This window comes from Aphelocoma coerulescens, chromosome 17 (genome assembly GCF_041296385.1).
Source record: "Aphelocoma coerulescens isolate FSJ_1873_10779 chromosome 17, UR_Acoe_1.0, whole genome shotgun sequence".
Classification (NCBI taxonomy): domain Eukaryota; kingdom Metazoa; phylum Chordata; class Aves; order Passeriformes; family Corvidae; genus Aphelocoma; species Aphelocoma coerulescens.
The window spans coordinates 5,923,143-5,950,131 of record NC_091030.1 but is presented as its reverse complement, the minus strand read 5'-3'; the positions used below and the strand labels follow the sequence as shown (position 1 = coordinate 5,950,131).

General features: G+C 42.7%; 1 protein-coding gene across 17 annotated transcripts in view; it reads left to right on the top strand.

The window, feature by feature from the left end:
* FNBP1 (formin binding protein 1) overlaps positions 1-26,989 on the top strand; it is a 94,563-nt gene that overhangs the window by 64,087 nt on the left and 3,487 nt on the right. For 2 of the 17 annotated variants that reach the window (XM_069031996.1, XM_069032001.1), the window contains 10 exons: positions 1,315-1,461; positions 4,858-5,055; positions 6,424-6,606; positions 14,711-14,725; positions 18,725-18,834; positions 20,524-20,656; positions 21,642-21,763; positions 22,129-22,268; positions 22,665-22,823; positions 25,105-26,459. In XM_069031996.1, the coding sequence (XP_068888097.1) occupies positions 1,315-1,461; positions 4,858-5,055; positions 6,424-6,606; positions 14,711-14,725; positions 18,725-18,834; positions 20,524-20,656; positions 21,642-21,763; positions 22,129-22,268; positions 22,665-22,823; positions 25,105-25,139 (1,242 nt within the window). In that variant the 3' untranslated portion in view covers positions 25,140-26,459. Of the gene's footprint in view, positions 1-1,314; positions 1,462-4,857; positions 5,056-6,423; positions 6,607-14,710; positions 14,726-18,724; positions 18,835-20,523; positions 20,657-21,641; positions 21,764-22,128; positions 22,269-22,664; positions 24,063-25,104; positions 26,460-26,989 lie in introns of those variants that run through there. The other 15 variants (XM_069031998.1, XM_069032002.1, XM_069032009.1 and 12 more) reach the window with 13 other exon arrangements.

Genomic DNA, 26,989 nt, shown 5'->3' with positions numbered 1-26,989 from the left:
GATGTTTAAATGCAAGCCACAATAATTCTGCAGCAGTGAATCCAAAAGGTTTTAAGCAAGCTGCTGATTGTGTCTTAGGGTGCCTAAGGACAGACTGCAGAGGAAGAATAAAAAAGCCATCAGATTCATTCTGAGTGAAGATCTGAGTTTGTGCTTGAATGAATGAATTGAGGTTAATGTAGTAGAACAGAACTTCTAAATGACTGTTCCACTGCAATGGGTCATAAGCGTCAGAAGTGGAAAATGCCACCTTTTCAAGGGAGGAAATGTCACATGCTTGTCATCAGATGAGAAGTAGCTGATATTTGCGTGGCAAACACGCACTTTGTGGCCCACTGCTGAAACTTGTGAGCTAAATGGACACCTCCTCTTTTGCCTCATGGTATTTCAAACCAATGCCTTGAGGTAAACTGTTCCTGGAATCAAGTAAATACTGGAGCTGATGGGCACTCTGATCTGTAGGTGACCATGTTAAAGCCCTTTCCCCTATCAGTGCACCAGTGAGCTCCAGGGCTTTTTTTTAGATGTTGAAATAAGCTGTTTTGTAAAGAATTGATGTTGCTTGTGGATCAGTCAAGGCAAAGGGAATTTTTAAGTTGCCTGCTCCTGCAGTCCAGTGTGAATCAGGCTGCTCCTGTTCATGCCCATCTGTATCCTGCTTTAATTTGTCACAATAGAATTATGCCACATTCAGTTTCCCTCCATGGTAAAGGAGAGGCCCCTGAAAGACATGCTGGAGGTGCTGGAACTGAATCCACTGAGCAGTGAGGAGCATGTGTTGGGAAGCTGTGGTGTGAACAACACGGGGTGTTTTTATTGTACATTAATACATCAATACATGATGCATTGTGAACAAGACATGATGTACAGGACTCCCTGAAAACCAAAAATCACCTTCTAGGGAAAAGAAGGGGAGACATGAAGATCTTTGCTTGGATTCTACAGTGGAATGAAAACAAGATTGTTCAGGACATGCACAGAAAATGAAAGAATTTTTTGCATAAATTCTTTAAAAAGCCTTAGGAACAATCCTCACAAAAGTCTAAAGCTGGGAGTTTGACAGATCAGCATTTTTTAACATAAAAAGTTAATTGAAAAATTTCCAGTAATAGTAAAAGAGATTACTTTTAGAATGACATTTTGATGTTTGAGGGAACAGTATGGTGCCTTCCTGAGAACAGCTGTCCTAGTTTGTTCTTAAAAATATATTTAATCCCTAAGTTTTAAAGTAGTTGATGTAAGCTGGAGAGGAAAATAGGGTGAAGCTGTGAACTTAATCTTGGTGTTTGACCTGAATGAAATGTAATATTTTAGAAAATACAAGAGATGGAGGAAAGAAGGATCGTGAGGATAGGTGAATCCATGAAAACATTTGCAGAAGTCGACCGCCAAGTGATCCCCATCATTGGGAAGTGTCTGGATGAGATAACAAAGGCTGCAGAAGCAGTGGATCACAAGAATGTAAGTGTTGCATTATTGGTTGTCATATTTAGTATTGGTCTCAAATTTATGGAGACCCAAATCCTGGGTCCAAGCTGCAGCACAAGTGCTTTGCAGTCACGGAATGAAACCAAAGAACAGCTTCTTGCCCCAAGCTGCTTTGTCTGAGGCAGGATGTGCTCAGATTATTTCCCAAATCTACTTAACACCCAAAAATGCCTTTCCTGCCACACTTTTAAATTTTTGTTGTTTGTTTTTAAGGAATATTCTCTCATTTTATTAGGATAATTACTTTTTGAAATACTGCTATTTAAAAGCAGGCATCTGCATAGAGTAAGGTGATGTTGGACACAATTCCAGATACTTAATCACCGATTCTTATAAAAGTGGTTTCTATGTCTCATAGGCAGAAAACTGAACAGTTCAGAAATGTCTTAATTCCAGTTAACTTTATAATAGTGAAAATATTTAAAGTATTGGCTACATGAACTGTTGCAAAATCTTTCTGTAAAATATTTCTTTGCAGGTTTGAGGTTTGCTGGCAATCTGTAAATAAGCAAATCTTGATTTCTGAACATCATTTTCCTTCATAGGGTGCAAAGAAGCCTCTCTGATAGAAAGGCTGATAAAGATTTCAGTTGAGCTTCCTGAGGTACAGTGACCACAAGGGCAGAAGTGTTTTCTGTTTGGTTTGCAGAATGATCTGTTCCCTTCCTACATGAAGCCTCTGTTCTTCCAGCCTTTCTCATGGCTCATGTTAGTGCTTCAAATGCTGACAGCATGTGTCTTGCTGCCTGTTTGAATTTCCCATACACGTTTTTCACTGAAATCTTTTCTGAGCTGTTCAGTGCCCAGAGCTATGAACTGGCAGCATAAGCCTGAGGCTGAAGTTTTGAAATTAATCCTCTCCTCTCTGTTCAGCAATTGCTCTCACAGAGAGCAGCATGGGAAACTCAGGAATCTGAAAATCACTCTCTGAGTGGGAAAAGGGGGAATTGGGGCACAGGTTCCCATGTTAGAATAACATACCCTGCTTGAGGTACAGCTTTTGGTGCTGCGTGATGAAACCATACTGGGGAGATTCACATCTCAGCCTACACTCTGCCCAAGCCTTCTTAGCAAAACACAGTGAAACTTAAGCTGGGTGTTTGAATCAGGGTGAATTTTACATTCTTACACACAAATAAGTCCAATTGATGGCTCATACACAAGTGTGACATTGGAAAATGATGACTTTGAGCATTGACAACTGAATTTACCAGGACCTCCTGTAAACACTGTGCTGACAAAAATGTATTTAACTAAAATAGTTATGTCTGAGCAGCTACAAAGGGTTTAGTGTGTTCTATCTGGAAACAGTTATGTTCATAAGGACTTCTTTTTTCTAAATATCAGCAAGGATTTTTTTATCTCTGCAGCAGTAATTTCTAATTTTGTTGGTTCTAATGAAAGTGCTGGATTAGCTACTAAATGTGCAACTGTGTAAATAGGATTGCTTTATGCCCTCACTGCACTGCATAGCATTCCTGTTAATACCAATAGAAACTGCCTGGATTTAGCAGAGAGTACTGGTTAGCTGTTACTGTGTTTCTAAGGCAGTTTTAAATAGGTTTTTTTCCATTTCCCCTTTCTAACCACTTGAACAACACAAAGGTCGTGTTGCAAGTGTGAGCTGTGGTGGCTGCCAGGTGAACCTGTGCAGAACCTGACTCAGAGGGCTCTAGCAGCAGATAAAACAAATTTGTTATGGGCTTGGAGTTCCTGTTATGACATTATCCCTGTGATATATGGAGCATGCTGGTTATTTTTAGCTCCATTGTAGTGGAAAGATGTTTTGAATAAATGGACAGAACGCTGTAAAATTCAGAGGGGAAAAAATGAAAAGCTCCATGCATAGGATAAAATACATGGTGGAATCTCTTAGGATCAGAGAATGGTTTGGGTGGGAAGGGACCTTAAAGGCCACCCAGTTCCACCCCGTGCCATGGGCAGGGAGAGCTTCTGCTGTTCCAGGTTGCTCCAAGCCCCATCCAGCCTGGCCTGGAACGCTTCCAAGGATGGGGCATCCACAGACTCCAGACTCTTGTAAATAGTCTCTCTCCATCTTTCCTGGAGGTTCCTTTTAGGTACTTTTAGGAAGGCAGCAGTTGAGTCACCCCAAAGCCTTCTCTTTTCCAGGCTGAACAATCCAAATTCTCTCAGCCTTTCTCACTCTTTCCCCCTCTAATCCTTCTTCATCTTGCTTTCATGTCTATTTTTAAAAATATCTTTTAGTTTAGATCTCAGGAAGTTCTAATGTCAAACAAAGATGGGATAATGGGAAGAGTTGTTCTACCTCCCTAACTCGTGTAGGAATTTCATGGTGCCACCTGATAGACTGAGGATCTTAAATCTATGTGGAGCTTTTCCTGTATCTGAGTTTTGCTCAGTTGAGCCTGTCCTCTGGATATGTTTATATCCCACTAGAATTCTCCTGAATGGCATTTTACCTACAGCCATTCACAGAACCTTCAAAGCAACAAGTTCTTTTTATATAACAGGGCAGTGATGATCTTCTCTAGAGAATAATAAGATATTTCTGTGCCAAGGCACAGTTTCTCCAGTGATCTTAGAATACAGCTATTAGAGTATAACATAAAAATCTCTCTTCCCAAGAAAACAAGTAGATAAGAAGTCTATTAGGATATTTTTTCCTGAGTCCATTAGATTTAAAGGCATTTGGCAAGCTGAGGTCTGAATTTGATTCTATGCATAATTAATTTTGTTTGTAGACTGGAGTAGGAAAAATGCTATGGATTGGTTTTGCTTTGATTGGCTTGCTTTTTTTTCCTTTTCCTTCTGTCCAAAACAAAAGAGCAAAGCCATTGTACAGCATCTGCAGCCAGTTTGTGGCTGACTTGGATCCCTCCTAGCAGTGGCAAAAGAGAGTGTGGGTTCAGTGGCTCCCACACCAGGGCGCCAGGCTGGTGCGACCTTGGACTGCTCAGATGTTGAGTAAAGCTCATAAAACATTTACAGCCATTTACTATCACTAAATTCACAACTTGTCAACTTGTGGCAGAGTGATCACACAAGAGCTCTGTTATATAGGAGTATTTATTGGGATTTTCTTCTGATTTGCTAACAGCTGTGTCCCAGCAAATCTGTACCTTAAATCTTTATGAGTCACTTACTGAAGTGTGATTTGCTTTTCTAGTCAGTAAAGTTCATAAGCTCTTACTCCTCTTCAGCAGAAGGTAGAGAGACTTGTATTGATCCTGAGCTCTGGAAGGGCGTTCATTCCCAGGAATGAGCCTGGTCACCCTCAGGGCTGGTCCCACATAGACCAACTTTCTTGTTCTGCCTTTATGTGCCACCAGTTTGATGACAAACCTCACCTGAGATGTTGACACTTGTGTTGCATCTGTCCCATTCCAGGATTCCCAGATGGTAATAGAAGCCTTTAAGTCAGGGTTCGAGCCTCCGGGAGACATCGACTTTGAGGATTTCACGCAGCCCATGAAGAGGACGGTGTCTGAATCCAGCCTTTCCAACTCCAGAGGGGATGGGAAGTCAGAGCCCAAGTTTGGTAGCAAATCCAAGGGCAAGTTATGGCCATTCATCAAGAAAAATAAGGTACTGATTTGCAAACTTGAGTTTGGTGCTAGTATGTGTTTCGTCAATAACCTATGTCTTGTCTAGTGATCTTGGCAAGTTCAGTTTTTTTAAAGAGAATTTTAGATTTAGAATGTTAATAACTGATGTCTTAATATGGTGTTTTGTTGTAGTCTTTGGTTACTTAAGTTTCTTTATATCTTTAATTTTTTTCTTGTATAATTTCATTAATTATGTTGCCGTTTTTAAATTAATTTAACTTAAGTTGTCACGTCTCTGCCATGGTCCATTTCTGTTCCTAACTCAGAGAAGGAGCTGTAAACCACTTACCTAGTGCCATGTGTGCCAACTAACATTGTTACCTGTGGGAAGCTTCAATGTGGCATTACTGTTTTGACACTCCTCAAACTCTCCTTGGCTTTCCATTTGCGTTGTCTTTCCAGTCTGTGCACTGGGGTCAGCAGGTGGGGGGCTGGGAACAGGGAATTGCTGGGATTCACTCTGAAACACAACTAATGGAGCAAAACTAACTGAGCAGTTGACTTTTAAAGGGCCATATTAACTTATGTATCCATTAAACCTTTTTCATTCCACTGTCATACTCTACACCATAATGCATGGCAGCATTTATCTGGGGTTACCAGGACGTGTCAGAGGGACTGGACTCAATCAGGTTTCAGTAACACTGATGAAAGCCCAGAATAGCTTTGCTTTTTGATGTCACTCTTGCTCTGACCCTTTATCAAACCACTTAAATTTAAGTTTAAAAAATCCCCCATTCACAAGGGGTCATTCCTGTAGTGCTGGTGTGACAGAGGACTCGCTGTCTGGTGCTTACATCAGTGTAGCCAGAGTAAAAACACAATCAGGACTAACTCCTGAGCAAATTCATAGAACAATTTGTACAAGTGAAGTGTGATGCACATTGCTGAGGTATGATTTGGAAGCAGGAAGGAATGTGGTTTGTTGTTTTCCAGATAATAGAAACGCTACTGGGCACTAAGGTACCTTCCTTATCTGATCCATTTAAATTCAGGTATTTGAAAGCTCTATCCATATGCATTATTCCGAGCTGTCCACAGAGCAGAGCAGGGCAATTTATGGGGATAGTGCTGCATGGAAGAGTCTGCATGAGCTTCCTTCAAAATACTTTTGTGTTACTCTTCTGTTGCATCACTTACTAAAACTTTCATTTATCACAACTCTTCATTTAACACGACTCTTAACTACTGCTTTCTCCCCTCTTTTGAACCATGGCCTTTAATATTTAATTATTTAATTGGTTTTTTCTCTGGATTTCAAATATTGGTTTTGATGCTTATTTTCGTTTTGTGTTTTATCTTTTTATTTTGGTTTTTATTCTGTCACTTCTCCATCTCTTATACGTAGCTTATGTCCCTTTTAACATCCCCCCATCAGCCCCCTCCTCCTCCCCCTGCCTCTGCCTCACCCTCTGCTGTTCCCAACGGCCCCCAGTCTCCCAAGCAGCAAAAGGAACCCCTCTCCCATCGCTTCAACGAGTTCATGACCTCCAAACCCAAAATCCACTGCTTCAGGAGCCTAAAGCGCGGGGTAAGTTCTCCTCTGGATACCTCGCTCTCTCTCTCTCTCTCTCTTTCTTTTCTTTCTTGCGCTTTTATTGCACGTTCTGTTATGTAAAAACTTTTGTTTTGTGAACGGTTCCATTGTGTTTTATCATAACATGCAGACAAATCCAGGGGTTCCCAACCTATAAAGCCATTCATAGTCAAAACCCCCACAACGAAACCACAAAAAGTACAGTTGCTGATGGAAATTACCCATCTGGGTGTCTTGGGGGAGGAGGGATTGGACAAAATACAGAAGGAGGAGCTGAACATTGAGTAATGCTCATGTAGAAGTCAAAGTCATTAGTTTTTCTCTCTGCAGGGTGGGTTCAGCTCAATGTCTGTGTCAGAAGAAGAGTAAATTAGGAGGGATTCTAGAAAATAATTGTTGTGATTTCAACTGGTGGAAGTTCAGGCATTTCCCTGGAATGATGTGACATTCTCGCTGGAGCAGTGGGACCTTTCCTTGTGGTCACTGGGCCTCAGCTCGTGGTTCAGGTGCTGCAGTGTTAGTTTTTGTAGTAACTCTGAGTCTTGGATAAGAAGCTGGTGAGGTGAGAAAGGTGAACTGGTTCTGGGTGATAACAAAGTCATTTCCATGGTCCATGTGTGCTTTAAACCAGGGCTGCCAGGTCAGGGGAGACTGGGACACAATTCCCAGCACCATGATGCACAGTTTAAAATTATATTCTGTGTGCAAGAGCTTTGTCACTGCACTATGCAAGCTCCAAATGACAGAGGAGACATTCTGAGGGAGCAGGATTTGGGATTCCCCTGCCAGCAGCTGCAGTGCAGTGTGTTAATGCTGGTTTAAGCACTGTATGGTGGAAAGATGCTGAAAGCCTCCATGGCTGATGTGGGGATTCACCTGGGTTTAGGTCACACTGGACCAACACTTTGTGACACATCCACACTGTTCCAAGTCCTTGTCTCCTTTGCTGCTGATAAAGAAGGAAATATGGCCTGAGTTTTTCCACATCAGCTGCTATTCCTGTTGCTGATAGCAGCTGTGGTTATATTCATACACCAAAGCTGAAGGGTTTGTGTTGAATTAAATCCTCTGATTGGTGGTCTTCATAAGCAGTAAATAAAATGTCAGATCCCTGAGATAAAATTTTCCATTTTTCAAACAAAAATAGAACTTTATCTTCCCAGAAACTCACACATGGCATGGTTGTACTGAAAATGTGTTGGCACAGCATGGCTTTGCCTCCTAGGTGAAGGTCCTTAGAATTATTTTCTCCTGTAAAAATTACAGGATGGAGACAAAAGTGTTCAGTATTTTAAATATTTTTTAGAGCAGACAGTAACAGTGAGGAAGTGACTACTTTAAAAAGCCCAAATTCTGCTCCAGGCACTCATTTAGGACAGAGGACTGGAGATGTATAAAAGCAGAGATGATTTCCTTGGGGAACTTCAGTGGTTGGTTACAAAGAACTGAGAACAGTGCTGTAAACAATGCACTGTCTCCTCTGGTTACAGACAGGACAGTTAAAAATAAAGATGTTTTAAACAGTTTCAGTTCTTTGCTAGGAAATTGCCATTTAATGGGACACTCAGAACCCAAAAAATCCCATTTCTTCCCATCCCTGTTTCATTGGGGAAGTGGGAAGTTTCTAAGCTGTCCAAAGGCAGGTACTGTACGTGTCCCTCCTTTCCTTAGTTGCAGTTTGGCTCAGAGCAGCTTTTCTCAGTGGTTTTTCTGGGAGGAGACAGACTTTCAATTCTGCTTGTGCAGCAGCAGAGCTGAGGATGTGCTGGGTGGTAGCACCACTCCAGGGGTGGCAACTGGAGTCTTCCTTGTCCTGGGCAGTGCTGGATCACTTTGGGGTGAAGGCACTGCTGGAGGTCAGGAGGTGTGTTGCAATCTAATGCTCCATAGTGCCATTCAGAGTACAGAATGTTGAAAATAGTGTTGAATATTTCCTTAAAAATACTGGTTTGTAGTTCCATGGGCACTTCACCAGTTTGTATTTCAAATGTACAAATTCCTGTTGAGTGATTACTTGGCCATATAAGCAATTATAACTAATTGCTTTTAATGTTTCCTGAAGGAAGGTCATTATTTTATGTATTAGCTATCTAAGAAATCCAAGCACACCTTAAGAATTCTGCATGCCATATTGTTTTAAGTGCTTTGTGTGAAAGGCAAAGTAATGAGAACAATGTCCTTATAATCTTCTCTGGAATCCCTCAAATTTCTGCTGGCACATTCATTTAGAATGTGCAAGGAAGGGCTATTGCTAAATCTTCATTTAAACCTTTCACTGTGTTCTTTTTCTATTTCATTTCCTTCCCCTGTCAGCTACCAGGATGTTTGTATGTAAATACTTTTCCTGCCTGACTCATCCTGTGTATTTGGAGTCCAGTGTTCAGATCATCATCCCTTATCCCAGAGGATGAATTCAGGCCCCCTGGATCACCCAGAGCTATGGAGGAGGAGGAGAGGCTGCAAACCTCTGACAGCTTGCTCTGTCTCATTTGAAGACTTGTCAAATTCACATTTTATAGGTCCTTGGTGATTTGTATTTTACAAATGATCAGACTAAGAGATCACCAAAGGTCATATGACCTTCAAAAATAAAATCATTCTAACCAGGCAAAAAGGAAATCAAGAACTACCCACAAATCCTTTTAATTTTTCAGGTGGAAAAGGAGTGGTTGGTATTTGTTTCAGTTGATAGGACCCCTGTTATATTAGGTACAGCTGGACAATACTGTTAATTCAGCTTTAACCTTATTAAGTTTAGTAAGATTTCCTTTACTCAGTTCTTTTCCATTCCCCTTTAAAATCCAAAAAGATCTTAATTTTGCTCAGGAGCATGAGCATTAATGTCAGGAGTAGTGCATTGTGATGTTACCAGAGGAATGAGGAGGATGTAGGGTAAAACTCTCCTCTGCACAGAAGAACATTGGATCTGTACAACTTTCTGGAAGGTTGTGCAGGGACCAGCAGGGCAGCACAGTGTAACAGGAGTTTGGACTCTGGATCATTTCATTTGCTCTGAATTGTCTCTGCACTGCTGGGTTTGTTCCTTGGCAGAATTCCACTTCAGACACCTTCAGTGAAGGTGCCCACAAGGCTCTTTAAGTCTTATTTTAGACTATTCAGCCAAATTGCTGAGCAGGTGCTTCCTGGATTTCTTGATAATCTGAGCTCTCAAATCCTACAAAGCCAGGGAAAGAAGTTTGCTTCAGAAAAAATGGGATCACACTCCTTTTTTGCACTGTCTTAAGGAATAAGGAAAAGTAGCTATTGACATGAGCAAGTCCTAAGACCATAGTGGGATAAATTCCAGCAGCAGGAATTGCACATTGCAATTGATCCTTGAAACATAGCACATGAATGGATTCCCATACAACTCCTCCATGAAATCTGTGAAATCAGAACGTGTCTGGAGAGGCAGTGTGTTTTAGCAATTTCCTTTAAAAATGTTGGTTTAGCATCTTGTGTTGCATTTGGCAAAATCACTCGTGACTGTTAAAACAAATTATATAATTAGCTATGATATATCCTGTGCCCAGTCTGGTTTTGATTTTGCTTCCAAACCAAAATTCCAATGAATCTTGTTTTCATGGAAGGAAGCAGATGCCTGAACAATTCACAACAGATGCAAGGTTAATGTGGAGGCACCGATACCAGTATCAGTGGTCACTGCCAATATGAAATCCTAGTCTGTTTAAAAAAAATTAAATATTTAGGTGCTGACTCTTGTCAGTGTCTATGGTTTTCTAATCACATTTTTGTATTGTCCTCAAAGCTTTTTTCTTCTAACCCCAGCAGCAGAAATGTCCATTGTATAGAATACCATAAAACTGTTAGAGCACTTATTTAGGATCAGAACTAGGAGAAGGGGAAAAAGCTCCCATACATTTTTTTGTGTTTTTTTCTAGTAGCTGCTTAAAAAGATACTATAAAATTAGTGTAACACTTCATCTCTTTAGGGAAGTTAAAGCCAGAAGAGCACAAAGAATGAGGAACCAGTTACATAACTTATAATTTCATTTATGCTTGCTCTGCTTTTTCTAATTCCATTTTGAGGACAAAGGAAACTCGGTATTCTGCTGGTTGATACTAATTTTATGTTCTTTTGTTTCATTGCTGTAGCAGCAGTAACATCAGCACCTTTTTTTAAAGGGCAATCCTCCAAACTAACAACATCCAGGGGTAGAACTTACACCTTTGAATGACTCCGTGTGCGCTGTGTGGACTTGGTTTTCCTCCCTTGCCCCAGAGCCCGAGAAGCGACTGAGCAGGGAGGATGGTGTGGGAGTGGGGCAGACATTACTGCCAGTATCAAAGTTCCTTAAAGCACACGGAGGAAATTTTGTGGTTTCCTTTTTAGTGGAAGTTGTTGACTTCATTACAATGTGATTTTATTTCCATTGCACCCGTTGCTGTCGTCCCTCCCTGCCTGTCTCCTCTGATGCTCTGTGCACTCCTGTCCCTCGACACTGAGCTCTGAATCTGCCCCACTGATCAGTACTTTGTTGTTCTGTGAGCATGCAGAGACAGCAAGCAAACCACCCCCTCTCCAACCTGCTCTGTCCCCTGCCCTGGGAACACTTGTTGTTCTAACGTAAGTGTCTCTCTCTGTGCCGAGACCGGGACTTTTCGGCGGGTGGGGTCATTAAAGCCATGGTTTGTTCTAGCACTGAGAGAGATGGTTTCTGACCTTGGTATTTAAACAACCATTTAAAAATACCGGATCTTCTCATCTCTCTGAGCATGCTGAACTCTTAATATTCACCTGGTTCCCAGGAGGCTCCCAGTCTGCACTTTGAGGGTAAACACCAAGCTGTCTTTTGCTATAGAAGCAGTGAACACAGAGGTGCTGCGCTCATCCCCGGTGTAACCAATGTGTGTTTTCTCTTGCTGACTCACCAGCAGACACAGTCTTTGTATATTCACAAAGAACTCATGAAGAGGACTTTAGGGACACCCACGTGTGCCGTTGAGGCTAGGGAATATGTTGTAAGTCTGAGTATGGTGTGATCAGCCCATACCGTTGCTACACAGTCGCTAACCCCACTTACAACGCCGTCCCGAGTGTGCTGTGGGAATGTGCTTTGGCAAAGAGCCAAGGAAAATTTGGTGGGAGGCAAGTGGCAGCTTATGGTGTGATGTGCAGGAAAGATAATGTCTGCTAGTCCTGGAAATGCTGAAATTGGCACAATTAAAGTAGCTGGACCTGTGAAATTCAAAGTGTTGCAAACAGGTTCTGCGCATTTATTCTAAATTATTTAATGAATGCAGTCTTGAGCATCACGAGCAACCCCTGATGGACAGGAATTCTGTGCCTTGGTTGTGGAGCACTCCCTAGAGCCTCTGGAAGCTTCTCTGAACTGTCTGTAATGATAGTTCATGGAGTCAAGATACATGACCTCTAAATCTGGTATTTGGATAAAGCAGAGCATGGGGAGATTGTTACAGGGCCACTAAAAATAAAAAAAGAAAGAAAATTATCTCTTGGTTGTATGGAAGTCCAGTGATTTATTTCAACCCTGTTTTCTGTAAGTGAGGTTAGTGGCCGTGACTGTCCAATAACACATGGACCTGCTGGCTTTCATGCTCTCTCATGTGTTATTGAAGCTTGTGGCTCTTAGACTCTTCATTTTTTCCCTGCAAGACTAAGCTAGGCTTGGTTTAAATTGACAGCTTGAAACGCATTTGCTCATTTCAAGGAGATGTAACTTATTTATCATTCAGGGGGAAAATGCCTTTGTTCTCCCAGGAGCTGTGAGCAAGTTTCTAGCTGTGAAAGAATGGGCAAAAGTAGTTATGTAGTGTTTAAAGCAGATTTATTTTCAATCTGCTTATATTTGTTTATAGAAACTGAATCACTGTAACGTAAAATTACCAATAAATTTCAGAAATGGAAAACTGTGAATATTACTTATTTCAGCATTTCATTGTTTCCAGCCTATGAACTGCTTTATTTATACTGGTTATAACAATCCCTGATGTACTATTTGGAAATGCTAATAATAAGATCTCTATTTTTGTCATACTTAACAGCATAAGAATTGGGCATACAGTGTCTGTAATCCCTTTCAAATTGCTGAATTTGCAGCAAAAGAATAGCCTTGATGCAGATGATTCTCCGCAGTATTTAGTGCCTTTAGAGTGAGTAGTGTTTAGCCACTAGCGCATGTAGCATACATTTGTGCCTTTTTAGAGTGCTTCATAGGTAAATATTTATTCTGCACCATGAGTCTTGTCTGTATCTATGTACAAGAATCTCAGTTTGTGCTGATCATGTCTATGCTAAAGTTCACAGGAGTGCTAAAGCAATGATGCAAACACAAGCTGCCTACACTGAATTTCTTCAGACCATTCTTTCTCCTTCTATGATTACTCTCTCCAGTGGATTGGTTTTGTTTGCTTTATTTTTTTAATGGCCTCTTTAGCTCAGAGAGTGAATTTCTTCATGGCACTGTGATTATTATCATGTGTTTGTTCCCTAATGGACTGGACTGCAGAGGGAAGTGTCACTGCTGCCTTGTCACTGAATGATCAGTTCACATGCAGCATTTCACTATTTCAAGACCATTTATTTTCCTTGAATGGCTGGCATGTGTTGCTGTACAAATCCTGGTAACTAATGGGAATTGTTATTTGGGGAAAAAAAAAATGTATTTCTTAAATCAGCTGCCCACAAGAAGTGTGGAGCCTTTCTTTTAAATCCAATCCTAATGAACTCTGCTTTTGTTAAAAATGGAGCATCTGTTTGAGAACACCATTCCCAGGAGCTGTTGGTAGTGACAGAGAACTTGAATGGAAAGGGGTTCCCAAGTCTGGCAGCACAAATCCTTGCCTGGAGAGAGGCATTTTCCAGCTTTTACATTTCAGCTGTTGTTAACACAGAGTGTGTGCTTTTATGCACCTCAAGTTTCTTGGGTAGTTTGAGCATTTCACAACTGTCCCCAAGAGCTGGCAGGGCAGCTCAGTGCCCATTGCTGGAGGAGGAGGCTGGGTGGAGTTTGGATTCTCCCTTTCTATCTGGGTTTAGATCTCAAGCAGCAGCTCCCTTGTGCTTGGCACAGAACTGAGCACTGTTAGTCTCCCTATCTCTTGGAAATCCTTCTGAACTGCAGCTGTTTTGTCATTTTACAATGCTGGAAGAGGCTTTGGCAATTTTGGTGGTTGGGTGCCCAGGCACAGTTGTTCACCTGGGAGTTTCTGGGGCACCTGCCTGGAGCTGTGTGTGCAGGTGAGGCAGGGCAGAGATGAGGTTCCATGGGCACACACTGCTTTTAGTCTTGCTTTCCTAGAGTTAATGAAAAGATAATGTTTGGGCTCTGTCCCAGGAAATGTGGTAACTTCTGAAGAATTAGGTCATGTATATCACTTAAGGAGGTTGAATAATGTCTTACCATGCTGTCATAGAATCAATTTGGTGTCAAGAGAATGGATCTTTTTTTCCTCCTCCTTGGGCCTGACCTTGTCTGACTATGGCCAAAGTACGTTTGAGTCTGAGTATTTGTTTCTGAATTGTTCAAGAATGTGAAATGGCTTTCTGTGCCTGCCTGGGCAGCACTCTGCAATCTGCAGGGACAGTCCAGGGTGTTGTCCTTTGACTGTAGCCAGTGAACCAGGCATTCCCTGGAGGTCCCAGGATGCTGGGTGCTGCTGGAGCCGCTCCTCACCTCTCCACTGAGGCTTGGCTCAGGGATTATCCCCCACAAAGCCCTTCCATGAAGTAGCTGATGCATTTCAGCACATTTTTGATCTGAAGTGACCCTCATACATTTGCAAGTTGTGAGTTTTTTGCACCTCAGTGCTGTTGCTGTGATGAGAACTCCCACTGTTGTTGTTGTAGCCGCTGTCAGTCAGTCCAGGCGTGATCTCACCTGTGCCCAGCTACAGCACTTCCCATGCCCAGTTCTGGCCAGGTCATGGCAGCTGCCTGAGCCCATCTTGTGAACTTTTGCACAGATCTGTTAGTGTGACCCATTTTGCCTTCCAACAGCAAGGGGATTGTGTCATTTTATTGTAACATCAGCCTGAAAAAGTTCCTCTTCTACTGATGCACTGTTGTTTTTTCTCTCTCTCCCCCCACCCTGTATCTCTCCAATTTTACATGAAGCTTTCTCTCAAGCTGGTAAGCACATTTACAGCATGCCTGTCCTGTGTTTTAATCACAATTTCCTCTGTGTGTTTTAATGTGCACTGTGCCACATGTGACATGACACTGAAATTAACTTAAATTTGTTTCTTCTTTGTGTTTGCTTTTTTTTGACCGTTATCAGATAAATCTGAATACACAGGTCTGGAGTCTAATAGAGGTGATCAGAATTCAGTCTTCTAATAAGCTGCTAAAAAATTAACTCTAATATATAGTTTAGTTTTCACTCTTATAATCTAGGGCTATGAAAATGTAGAAAAACAGTATCGAGTAATTCTGCTACTGTACACTGAAACATTAAAGAAGAGAAAAAAATTAAAATAAAGGTCTCTGTGCTTGCTGGACTTTTTTCCAGAGAGCCATGCATGTCTTTCTGTGTAAAATAGCTGCAAAGTTTGCTTTCCATGTCCAGTATTACTGGAAAGCTGCATCATTATCACCTACATTTTACAGCCCTATGTAGTCCTTCAGAATAACCAATAATGACATTAATTAAAGTTCTGTAAACCTTAACCAACGAGGTTAACTCAATCTGATTTGAATTTGCAAATTGAGCCATATGCATATATGTGAATCCTAAGTTCCACCTTGGATGCAGCTGGGAAGGTTACTTGAACTATGGTAAGATAAAGATGTTACTGAGCTGGAAAGGGAATGGGTGAACAGACCTGGGAAAGCAAATTTCGTGCTGAACTCCATGCACAAAGTACTGTTTTGCTTGAGACACTCCACGCCTTGCTATGTCCCTGACAGCTTGTCTGCATTCCTTTGGCCCTGGAGAGCCCCTCACCAGGAGAATGTGCCTGGTTTGCTGCCCCACCTTGTGCAAACACGCGAGAGCCGCAGTGAGTGATGGCATTTTGGAGACCTCAGAGGATTCACAGGGGCACCTAAACTGTGTTGGCTTCCAAGTTCTCTTATTCTTCACAGTTTGTGCCTTTGGGTGCTCTTTCCCTTCCCTGTGAGGGTGCTGAGCCCCGGCACAAGGCCCATCCCTGGAAGTGTCCAGGGCCAGGTTGGATGGGGCTTGGAGCAACCTAGGTGGAAGGTGTCCCTGCCCATGGCAGGGGGTGGAACAAGATGAGCTTTAAGATTCCTTCCAACACAAACCATTCTGTGATTGTACACATATCTTGTTCTTGGACACATCGTTGTGGGCCCCTTCTGCTCATGGCAGCTCATCCAGGGGAAACAGGAGGGCCACCAGAGCTGCCTGGAGTAGCTCTGGCAGTTTTCACGTCCTGCTGCTGCTCTGGCAGCACAGTGACTTTCTTGGGCTCCTTTAGCAAGGTTGCTTCTCACTGAAGACCTGGTGGTAGGTCTGAGGAATGATGGAAGTGCCTGGAATACTTGCAAACCTTCTTTTGGCTGTTGCCAAGCCACTCTCCTGGGAGTCCAATGCATTTATACTGGATTTCCACTCATTTTCTTGGCCATAGTGCTAGGGTGCTGTGTAGCTGAGTTAAGCCTTTGTATGCAGGAACAAATCCTCCCAAAATGATGTGGTCTTTCCCTAGGAATTGCAGACATTGGAAAGATGTGCAGGGAGGGCTGAAACCCATTTTCACCTCAGGTGGCGAAAAGCAGCTTTTTGTAATCTCCTTCTGGATCCTCGCTATGCAAGAGCCAAAACTGGGGCTGAAAAAGCTCATGCTCTCCTCACGTGTAGCTTCAGCCCAGAAACTGGTCCTAACACAGCCTCTGTTTCTACAGTCCTTCATCTTGGGACAATTTGAATCCTAAATCTCAATATCCTTCTGCAAGGAGACCTTGTGAGCAGCACATCAGAAGTAGCACAGCTTTCCCCTGCACCTCACTGCTGCAGCATTTCTAAAAACGTTGGCAATGTCCACGACCAGGGAGGTAGCCCAGGTGTATTTGTGCTTGAGAGCATGAAATGTGCCCAGCATGTGCAAAAACTGCTACTTGACTCTCCTTTTTGGAACAGGGGCTTCAGCTTCTGATAGGAAATTCCTGAGCACAGACTAAAGTCGGAACGAGGTCACCTCCCAGCCTTGGGTGTGCAGCTCTATGCAACACTCGTGCTTTGGTCTGAAGCATTGTGAACAAAGCTGCTGGATTTAGTCCAGCTTAGAACTCTTGAATGAAGCGGAAGAATCAAAAACAAAATACCAAAAAGATGCTTTTCTGAATTTCACTCTATCTGTTTCATTCATATCCTCAGCTGGGGATATTTTCAAGCTTGTCTCTTCTGCTCAGAAGTGAGGAGGATTTGTCAGAATATGTTCTCTAGACTTTCCTGTAACTGCTTGTTTGTTTACAAAGCTGCCTCCAGATGCTTTGCCTTAAAAAGATGTGTGTGGCTCTAGTGTAGATTGTCCATAAAATAGATTGGATCACTCTCATGTCTGTTGTGATGTGGGAGTTGCTGTCAAGCAAATCTAAACATTAATGAATAAATTAAAATAGATCTCTCCTCTACCAGGCACAAGTAATGTAAGCACTGTTAGGACTCCGTGTAGGTAAAGTTTCAGAATCAGCATAACTTTCTCAGTTATTTGTCTTAAATTTGCTTTCTCATTGTCTCACAAATGGAATTTTAAGTGAATTTTGCACAGATGATCAAGGCTTCACTAGAAGCACATGCCATCTTTGACTGACAATCAATACAGCAGCAGTTTCATCAGGCTTGCTCTGTGACTTTGGAATGGCCAGTCCAGAGGAGGAGGTGACCTGTGTGTGGTTGTCCTCCAGCCTCCTGACACACCCACACTTTGGTTTTGAACAGCTTGTTCTGCAGCTGCAGGAGGAAGTCACAGTGTCCCAGCACATTCAGTACAGAGCCAAGGGTCTAATGAGCAGCTTTTGTGGCAGTGTCTCTTCTAAACCACTTTCCTCAGAGAGAGAGTTGACTGATGGCCCAGCCCTGCTCACAAGCTCTCAGTAAGCTGATGGACCACTGAATTTGGTTACTCAGCTTTGTGTTTTTACCCTTCCTTCTCCCATATTTGCCCTTAGAAATGGGACAGGGAATGAGCAGAAACCAAAACAAGCAAAACCTGCCCAAATTCAAGCTTATGCACAAGAACCTCACTCCCTTATGGTGCAACTACTCAGTAGTGATGTGTGTTCAGTATAGCCCACCCAATCTGCCCCCATTGCCTTCTGGCAAGACAAAAATGGGTGTTACTGTGAGGAAAAGAGTGTGGATGTATTTTACGTGTCATCTATCTGCTATATCAAATTGAGGCAATGAAGAGGAGACATAGCAGAAGGCAGAAAAGGGGTTTTCAAGCAGAATCACACAAAGGTAACCACTGTGGTCTTCACATTTTTTTCCTTTGGTTATGATTTCTAACTGATTCCATGGCTGTGATATACCTTCTGGTTTTTATGTGAGTACAAGTGAGAGAGGAAAAACTGAGAGACTTTGGCATGGAATGTGGACCCTGGAAAGTAAGCAGCATGTTTTTTAAATCGCAGAATCCAGTGGGGAATGCTTCTGTTAGCTTGGTGTGTTCAGCAGAGCCCTGACATAAATTAACTGTGTTGGACCAGCACTCAGTCAGCAGTGCACAGGAGAAGTGCAACTGTGACACTGGAATAGAAGCCAGGAGCTGCTTTTATGGGAATGCTGTTTGTACCAGAGTGAAGAAAGGCAGGAAGGATCAGCTTTCCATGAGAAGGGAACTCTGTTAGATAAAATCTGGTGATAATAGATAAAAATAATTTCTCAGCTTTGCTGTTGAATTCTGGAATTCTCCAGCTGATCTTCCATTAAGCCACTGTTAGGGAAGCAGGATGTGGTTCTGGGATCATTTCAAGGACATCCAGATTCCTCACCATTCAGGGACTGATAACACAGCACAAATGATAACAATGCTTCAGACCACTGTGATTTTGCACAGGTTTTTGTGAGCCCTTTTCAAAATGCAGTCCCAAAGGATTTTTTCAGACTCTGATTATTAATTTTTTTCCTTGTCCCCCCACCACCCTCCATTCCATTCTGTGCAGGGAGCAGGCCCAGAAGACTTCAGCAATCTCCCACCTGAGCAAAGAAGAAAGAAGCTTCAGCAAAAGGTCGATGAACTAAACAGGGACATTCAGAAAGAGATGGATCAAAGGTGAGTCAAACCTCTCCAATGAAAAGTGAAATTGCACTGAGCAGAGCCCCTGTGTGTGGTGGATATGGGTAAATCCCAACAGCAGAGGCTGTTATGAGATGATGGCATCATCCAAAGTCTCTCTGATCCGTAGCTTAGATTTCCTGGAAGCAGGAAGATAATGACTCCTGTGCTTTTGTGAATGCTTTTTCTGCAAGGCTGCATTTATCATTCTGGTTGAGAATAAGGCTATTTTAGATACACACTTTTAATTGATTCTGGCAGCCTGTATTTGTGCTTTGTGTTTGTTCACATTCTGCAGTTGCATTAAAGATTCAGCGTGTTTTGTTTGTGAGACACAGAACTTTTCTGCCCTGAAGGATTTCAAGACTGGTCTATCCCTAAATACTGCTTTGCATTTGTACACATGTGCCTACATTCTGTGTCAGCTTGCTTTCAAGAACCTGTTTATTTTGCCTACTAACCCAAAATTTCTCCTTTATATTTTATATCATGAATAAGGAAGAAAAATTGCACATGGTTATATGATTTGTCATTCCTTTGGTTTTTTCCTCTGTGGTAACTTCGGTTTTTCTTTCTGTTCTGTATTGATTCTGAGGTAATACAACATTAAAATCAGTTATGGAATCACAGCAGAGTGAAGTTTAAATGAAGATAGTTTATGATGGAGAAAATAGCACCAGCAGTTAACTAAGAGTTAAACAAACAGTAATAATTGTGACTCATATGTTTGCAACATTGTCCCTTAAGGCTTCAGGCACGGAGCAGTCCCACTTCCTTGCCACCCACACTTTTTCCCAGCTTCCATACACACAAGGCAAAGGCACAGGATTGCAATTGTCAAGAGTTTGGTGGGAAACTCTAAAATATAAAGAGTGTTAACTTGAGTCGTGGGACTCACATTAACCTCTCTCCCACCAGCTAATGCCTAGAGAAAATCTGAATAGTTGTGCCTAAAACCAGCCCATAATTCCATCTTTCAGCTCTGAAATGTCCACCAGCAGCCGAGTGAAGCTGCCCTGGGACTCAGCTGGACACAGGGTCACAGTTTGTAGCCTCAAGTCTGTCTGTCCCTGTGCTGTGACAAACACAAACCATCTGGAGCCAGCTTCGTTTTAAGCAGTATGAAACAAATATCTTACAGATTATTTGGGTTGCTAAAGACAAGCTGCAACAGGCAGGGTGAGAATTTCTGGTTTGCACTCCATTTCTGTTATTGATACATCTTTGTCCCAGTTTCTCAACTGGAGGTCAGACCATGATGGACAGTAATGATTCAACTGTTTGTCTATGCCCTAAAAACTGGGAAGATATTAGTCTAGGAAGTTGAAGCTGTCGTAGATTGCAATGGTTGTGAGATTTATTATTATTGTTTTCTCCAGGGCAGCAAGTTGATACTGTTGTACTACATAAAAAAACATGTCAGGCTAAAAATCAATATCAAATATCTTCTCACATTGTAGGTAACTCGCTGTTTTTCACCTCTGGCAGTGTAAATTCTCTTCTAGCAAATAATTTTACTGTTCTTTTTTAATGGTTGGTTCTATACAGGGCAAAAGCCCCATCTAGGTGTTCTCAGTTCCTTCTGTAACAGCTTAGGTTGAACCTCAGAGTGAAGAAGAGACAACTTATTAAAGGCATTTACCCCCAACTGCACTAAATGTGTTTTGTTTTTGTTTTACCCCTCAGAGATGCCTTAACAAAGATGAAAGATGTGTACATCAAGAACCCCCAGATGGGAGATGCAGCGAGCGTGGACCACAGATTGGCAGAGCTTGGGCAGAACATTGAAAAGCTGCGATTAGAAGTTCAGAAATTCGAGGTATGAGAAGAGACACTTCAGTAAAAAGCAGCTCAGCAAATGCTCAGGTCTGAGCAGGGCCTTCCTGTTTTTTCCAGATGTATTGATGCACTTTGGTGTGTGTGGGCAAGGGCTGCATGAGCACTTGCATTAATTGGGGTCTTTGAGCTGATTTGTGTGACATAAATGTGCACCTTCTCCTGTGGCTGCCAGCCCACCGTTAAATTTGCCACAGGAAACAAATTGTGCTAAGTGGAGGTGAAGAGAAAATGTAGTGCTCTCTGGACTGCCCAGAGGGCTTCAGATGCTTATTTAATTAATTAAATAAATTGAAGCATCATGTTACAGATGTCTGTGGAAAATCAGTGTGACATAAATGCAAAGCACCATTTAGAGACTAACAGCAAGACAGAAGCCATCAGATGAAATATGTCTTAAGGAATAGTCTGCCATGAACAGGAAGCTGCTTAGTGATATAAAATCTCCAGAACAGAAGGGGAGTGTTTGGAATATATAAAGCCCATTATAATTACATGAGATGGATTAGACAGCTGAGAAAAGACTTCACTTTCTACATTATGCTTTGAACATAAACAGATACAGCCCATTAATTTCAGATGTGGTTTTACTATCCATTGCTTTCCTACCCATTTGAAATCAGTGGCTCTTTTGCTCTCCCCAGCTTTTGTTCTCGTGCATTCAGCAGTTGCTGAGTTTCTGGTGTTACTGAGACTACTCTAAGCAGCCACACATCTTTTTACTTGACTGTGACTAGTGTGGCATCATCTTCTGCTGTCTGTTAACTGCTTCTCTGTCAAGGTGTTTTCAGCACCCAGTGCCAAAAAATAGTTACATTTTCAGTAAGTGTTTTTCAGCAAGACAGTCCAGAATTTGAACAACTGGCCATTGCTACTCAAAGGAAAATGTGAACATGTTTACAAACCAGTCTGTTCTGTAGGCTGGCTGTCAGGAGTGAACTCTGTCTGTCTCTGTGTCTGTCTGGCAGGGCTGGCTGGCAGACGTGGAGGGGCGGCTGCCGGCCCGGACCGAGCAGCCCCGGCGCCAGAGTGGGGTCTACGAGGCCCAGAACCCATCAGGAGTGAACAGCTGTGCCCAGGACCGTGAGAGGTACAGTATCTGTACGGGCCTGGGACTGCCACCAGAGCCACTGCAGGCACACACCAGGGCTCTGCAGCCTGGTCTTGCCATACCCCAACTCCAAGAGCTGTGTTTCAGAATATGTTTCTGAACTGTGGCAGCCCCCCCGCTCACTGCTGTGAAGGTGAGTGAGCCAGTGCATTTTTACAGCTCTTAATGGTAAAAATGAGGGTTCTCACCCATCTGGAGTCACAGCCAGTTCCGAGCAAGCTCTGGAATCACTGTGCTGCTCCAGCTGGAGTTGCTCCCCTTGCCTCAAGCCTGGTGACCAAGTGGTTCTTTCTCTCTGCTGCTGAGGTTGGTCGCTATAGTTGCTGTGTTTTTCCTCTCTTGAGCAGCCCCGATGGCAGTTACACAGAAGAGCAAAGCCAGGAGACTGAGATGAAAGTACCTGCAACAGACTTTGATGATGAGTTTGATGATGAAGAACCACTACCCACCATAGGAACGTGTAAAGCGCTCTATACATTTGAAGGTATCACTCAAACTTCACCCTCAATTCACTGACTGGGTTTTTTTAAAGTTCATATGCCAAGGGCAAGTGGGAAACCTTCATTTAACCTTAAATAGCCAAAGGGCAAGTGGTGCTCTGGTGTGATTCTGTAGAAAGGCACCAAGACAGGGATTTGTCTCCTGTTGCACAGGAACTCTGCAAGAGAAAGACCCAAAACTCTGCTGTCCAGGGTCACATTTATCTGGTTCTTTATGTACTCACTGCTGACTCCAGAATCACAAGCCCCTCTTCTTGCTGCCAGTGATGCACCAAAAGCTGTGTCCACCCATGGTCTGAGTGTGCCCTGAGCTCCCTGCACCAGATCTGTGGTTCCTGCTGTGCAGCACAGCCTCAAGTCCCTGTTGCTGTGTGTTTCAGGTCAGAATGAAGGAACAATCTCTGTAGCAGAAGGAGAGATGCTCTATGTAATAGAAGAAGACAAAGGTGACGGGTGGACGCGAATCCGAAGGAATGAAGATGAGGAGGGCTATGTCCCCACGTCCTATGTTGAAGTCTATTTGGACAAAAATGCCAAAGGTGCTATGACCTATATTTAATGTTATTATTATTGTTTTACTTGCTTTCACAGAGATAATCCAACCCTGAAGCTGCTCTGTGTCGCAGATAGAGCCTTTTAAGAGTCTGTACAATGCCATCAAGTGCATTATTTCATACGTGGACTAATTATGGCTTGTTGTACTGCAAAATGTGCTTTTCTTGCTCAGAGAAGGGTAGTGTGGGGGACTGTGAAAGCAGAGGGGAAATGCAGCCTTCCCTGGACAGTGTTTGCTCAACTGCCACTGTACACCCAGCTTAGTGCAGGAAGCACAAAGCCCTTTGGGATCATACAGGCTCTCCTCAGGTACCCAGGTGGCATCTCAGACACATCCACAAGTCACTGTTTTTCCCAAAGTCACTCGGTGGAACTTTACATAGGGAATATTTAGACTGCTGGTTTGTGTCTGTGTGGGAGCTTTTCAGAGCCTGTTGTGTTCTGGGGACCGTTTGGATTGAAAACCAGTGGTAATTTAGTTTAGTGTGCGTGGAAGGGGAAGGAGAGATCTTACCAAAACCCCTCTATACAGCACTCTGTGGTCCTTGATAAATGGGTAAAACATTAAGAAAGCTCCTCTGTTCTTTCCCACCTTGCTACATTTCAGATGTATTTGCTGTTTCAGATGACCAGAACTAATGGTTTAATCTTTTGCTCATACAAGATCAATGGAGACATTCAGAGTTTGGACTCCATAAGCTGCTGTTTGTTGCTTTTAATTCCTCCCAGATAGATTGTGTTGTGTAAGGAAGCAGTGCTGCAGGGCAGACCTGGCTGGAGTAAATGCCAGTGCTGAACACCTGGTAATGGGATGCAGCATGAGAAATCAAAATATTTTAGCCCTGTTTCAAATCAGGACGTATTAGAACTCCATTGCTAATTATTTTGTGTTTATTTAGTCACTTAATCCTTCAGATTGTTGTTGTGTTTCCTAGACCTGAGAGTTCTTGGTGTTAAATAAGCGGCCTCATCCAAGTCAAAAGCAAACTGAACCATTTTCCTTGGTGTTTATGGGCAGCAGGAAGAGAGGAGTAGGACTGTGTCTGTAAGCCAGCACTGAAACTTCAGCAGTTCAGTGTTGGATTTGGTGTTAATCAGTGCAGTGCCTTGTCTGCTGCTGGTGAAAATCTGGGCCTTGTTTTGTTTTGCCACAATACATTAGTTTTATGTTCCTGTTGGCAAATACATGGTCAGTTGAGATGCAAAAGAGTGCAAAAAGTTCAACCCCCCCAAAGGTTTTTATTAACCTTTGAAAGAGGAACATGGATCAGCCATTCTCCTTTATATCCAGAACAAGGCTGAAGGGTTGGAAATCATGGAATCACAGACTGGTTTGGGTTGGAAGGGACCATCTCATTCCAGCCCTCTGCCATGGGCAGGGACACCTTCCATCAGAGTAAAAATGCATGCTGTGCTGGGGGTGAAGGCTGATACAGCTGCAGCCATTTCTGTAGCCACAGTGGAGGTTTTTCAGATCATTTTAAGTTTTTCCATTAATTTTGCTGGATTTCAGGAACAAAATCAAATATATCTGTGAATATCTAATGTATAGGAACTATAATGTTTACTTCTTGTATTTCTCAAGTCTCTGGTTTAAGAGAAAAGCTAAAAGAGAACTTTTCATAGAATGCAGCATAAAGATTTGGAGAAAATGCTGCTTTGTTTAAAAGGTGAACTTAGTTACAAGTTGCAAATTGATTTTCAGCATATTGGTAGAAGTGACTTGCTTCAGTCCTTGAAATGGAAGCAATAACATTCCTGAAGATCACGCTGTAAATACTAAAGCATTTGCAAACTTTAGTAATCCTTTCCTCTCTTTGGAAAGAAGGTTGAGCAGCTGGCACCATGAAAGGCTGGTGGCAGAAGGCAGAGCTCACAGCAGCCCCTGGGACTGTCCCAGCCAGCAGAGTTAGTCCTGGCTCAGCCTTACCTGCCTGGCCGGGCTGTGTGCGTGGCATGAGCCAGGGGCAGCTCAGTGCCACTGCTCAGTGCTCTGTGAAAAGCTGCTTTTTCACTCAGCTGGAGCCTGTGCTCTCAGGGCTCTGCTGCAGGACTGAGCTGAGCAGGACAGGTAAGTCATGTGCTGCAGGTGCCCTCCTGATCTCAGTCTTAGAGGAGCCAAGCTGGGTCTGTGCCCTGTGAGTCCCTGTGTGAGGGCTCCTGGTGACATTTACAGGGGTGCCTCTGCTCAGAGGGTGTTGGCAAACCCTGTCACAAAAAGAACAGTAATGTCTATCTTGTTTTGCCTTTTTTTTTTTTTTCCAGATGTGCACAAACCACTTCAGAAAATCTCTGAGTAGGTTTGCATAGGCCTGTCCACCCTTTATTCTCCTGGTTTGCTGCTACGGTTGTTTTAAGAGCTCTATTTGAGAAGGTTTTCTTTAGAAGAGATGAATGCACATGTCATATCTCCATCACTGAAAGACTTTGTTAGGTACCAGGTCGGCTCTGCAATGTCACTGCTGAGGAAGGTGCTGCCCCAACTGTGTCCATTTAGTGCAAACAGCATTGTTGTCCTTCTGAATGGGAATGAGAGCTGCAGGCTCTGCTCCCGTTGGGATTGGTGCAGGAAACTGTTCTGTGCACACCTGGGTGTAGCATCTTGTGGGGCTTTTCTGTACCTGTCAGGTGTCTGGTGCTGAGAACTCTCAAACACAGGAACTAGTTGGGCCTTTCAGCTCAAGACTGACCACCCTGTGTTACTGACTATGGTACCTCATCATCTGCTTGGGAACAAAACTCTTTCACTGAGGGACGTTGTGAAATCGTGTGACACACAAAAAGTCCTGCATGGAGTGACCAGCTCTGTCCAAACCCTGCATTGCACCCAACAGAAACGCCGTGTTCCCTTCCAGCAGAAAGCCTGGATGTTTGTTTGGGTGACATGCAGGAATAGGGGCTGGTTTGGGAAGTCAAATTTTTTGATAAAAACTATTTTGGAGCTGTGGGCTGATGAGCATTTTGGCTCCTTTGCCACTGTGGGTCTGTTCCCCCTCACCTCTGATGATATCAGTAATTCCTTATGGACAGCTCTGGGATTCCCAGTGCTGCAGCTCTGCTGTTTGCTGTAACCATCATGCAGAGCCTTGACTTATATAAATAAATAGGTAAAAGTTAACCATGCTGATGCACTTTTTATCTAGGATATATCTGATTATTTAATGCTTGCCAAATTATTTAGGAATTGGTAATTATAAACTGGACTGTGGCTTTTTAAAATCCTTTTGTTAAATACGTGCCCTTAGTTCTCCCAGTATAAAAAAATTGTATATAACATAACTTAAAGACTAAAGTTACTTGAATTTGAATTGTTTTTAAGCTTTTACATGTGTATAAATATAAATGGTTTTATAGGCTGTTCTTCTGCTTAACCCAGCTGTTTTGGTAACTACTCGGTCCCTCTGATGTTGATAAGTGTTTTTGGTTACTCAGCTGCCTGCACCTGGACTTGCATAGGAACTGCTGTTGTGTGTTAAGGTTTGTTCAGTCTGGCCAGTGTGGTTGTCTTGTTTCTATTCTTTTTTTTTTTTTTTTTAAAGAATCATCATCTGTCAGGAATCTCTTTATAGCTTGATGTACCACGGTGTCTTCTTCTAATAAACATTATATTTTCTCATTCCTGTGAGGTTTTGGTTTTTGGGTTTTTTTTAATGGCAGTTACTGGTAGATGGCAATAATTAGTGGCAAAAATAGTGACATTTAACTTTCCTAAGGGGCAGCAAATGGCCCAGAGCTGCTTCCCACACTAAGCACAAATGCAGTTCTTCTCAAGAAAAATATTTTATTGTGGCTCTTTGAAAACTTCTTTGTGCTGTCATATGGAAGGATTTGATGGAAGTGAATGCAAAGGAGGTGAGAAGGTTCCCCTGGTCTCTCAAATGCAAGGGAAGTTTGGACTCATCCTGTATTCCCTTGGATACAGCAGTTTGGGCCAAATCACGCTCCTGGATTGTAGCTTCACTTGGCCAAAGGAAAAACTTGTCCTCAACCACCAATCTGTGGGAACAGGATGGACAGAGGAGGCATTTGAAGGCTTAGGCTGGTTCACTGACCTGCATATTCCTGGCTTCCCTTGAGAAAGAAAGGCCTCTGCAGCCTGTGGTGGAAAGGAAAGCTCTGGATTCCTCTGCAAACTCTTTGATTTAATTTC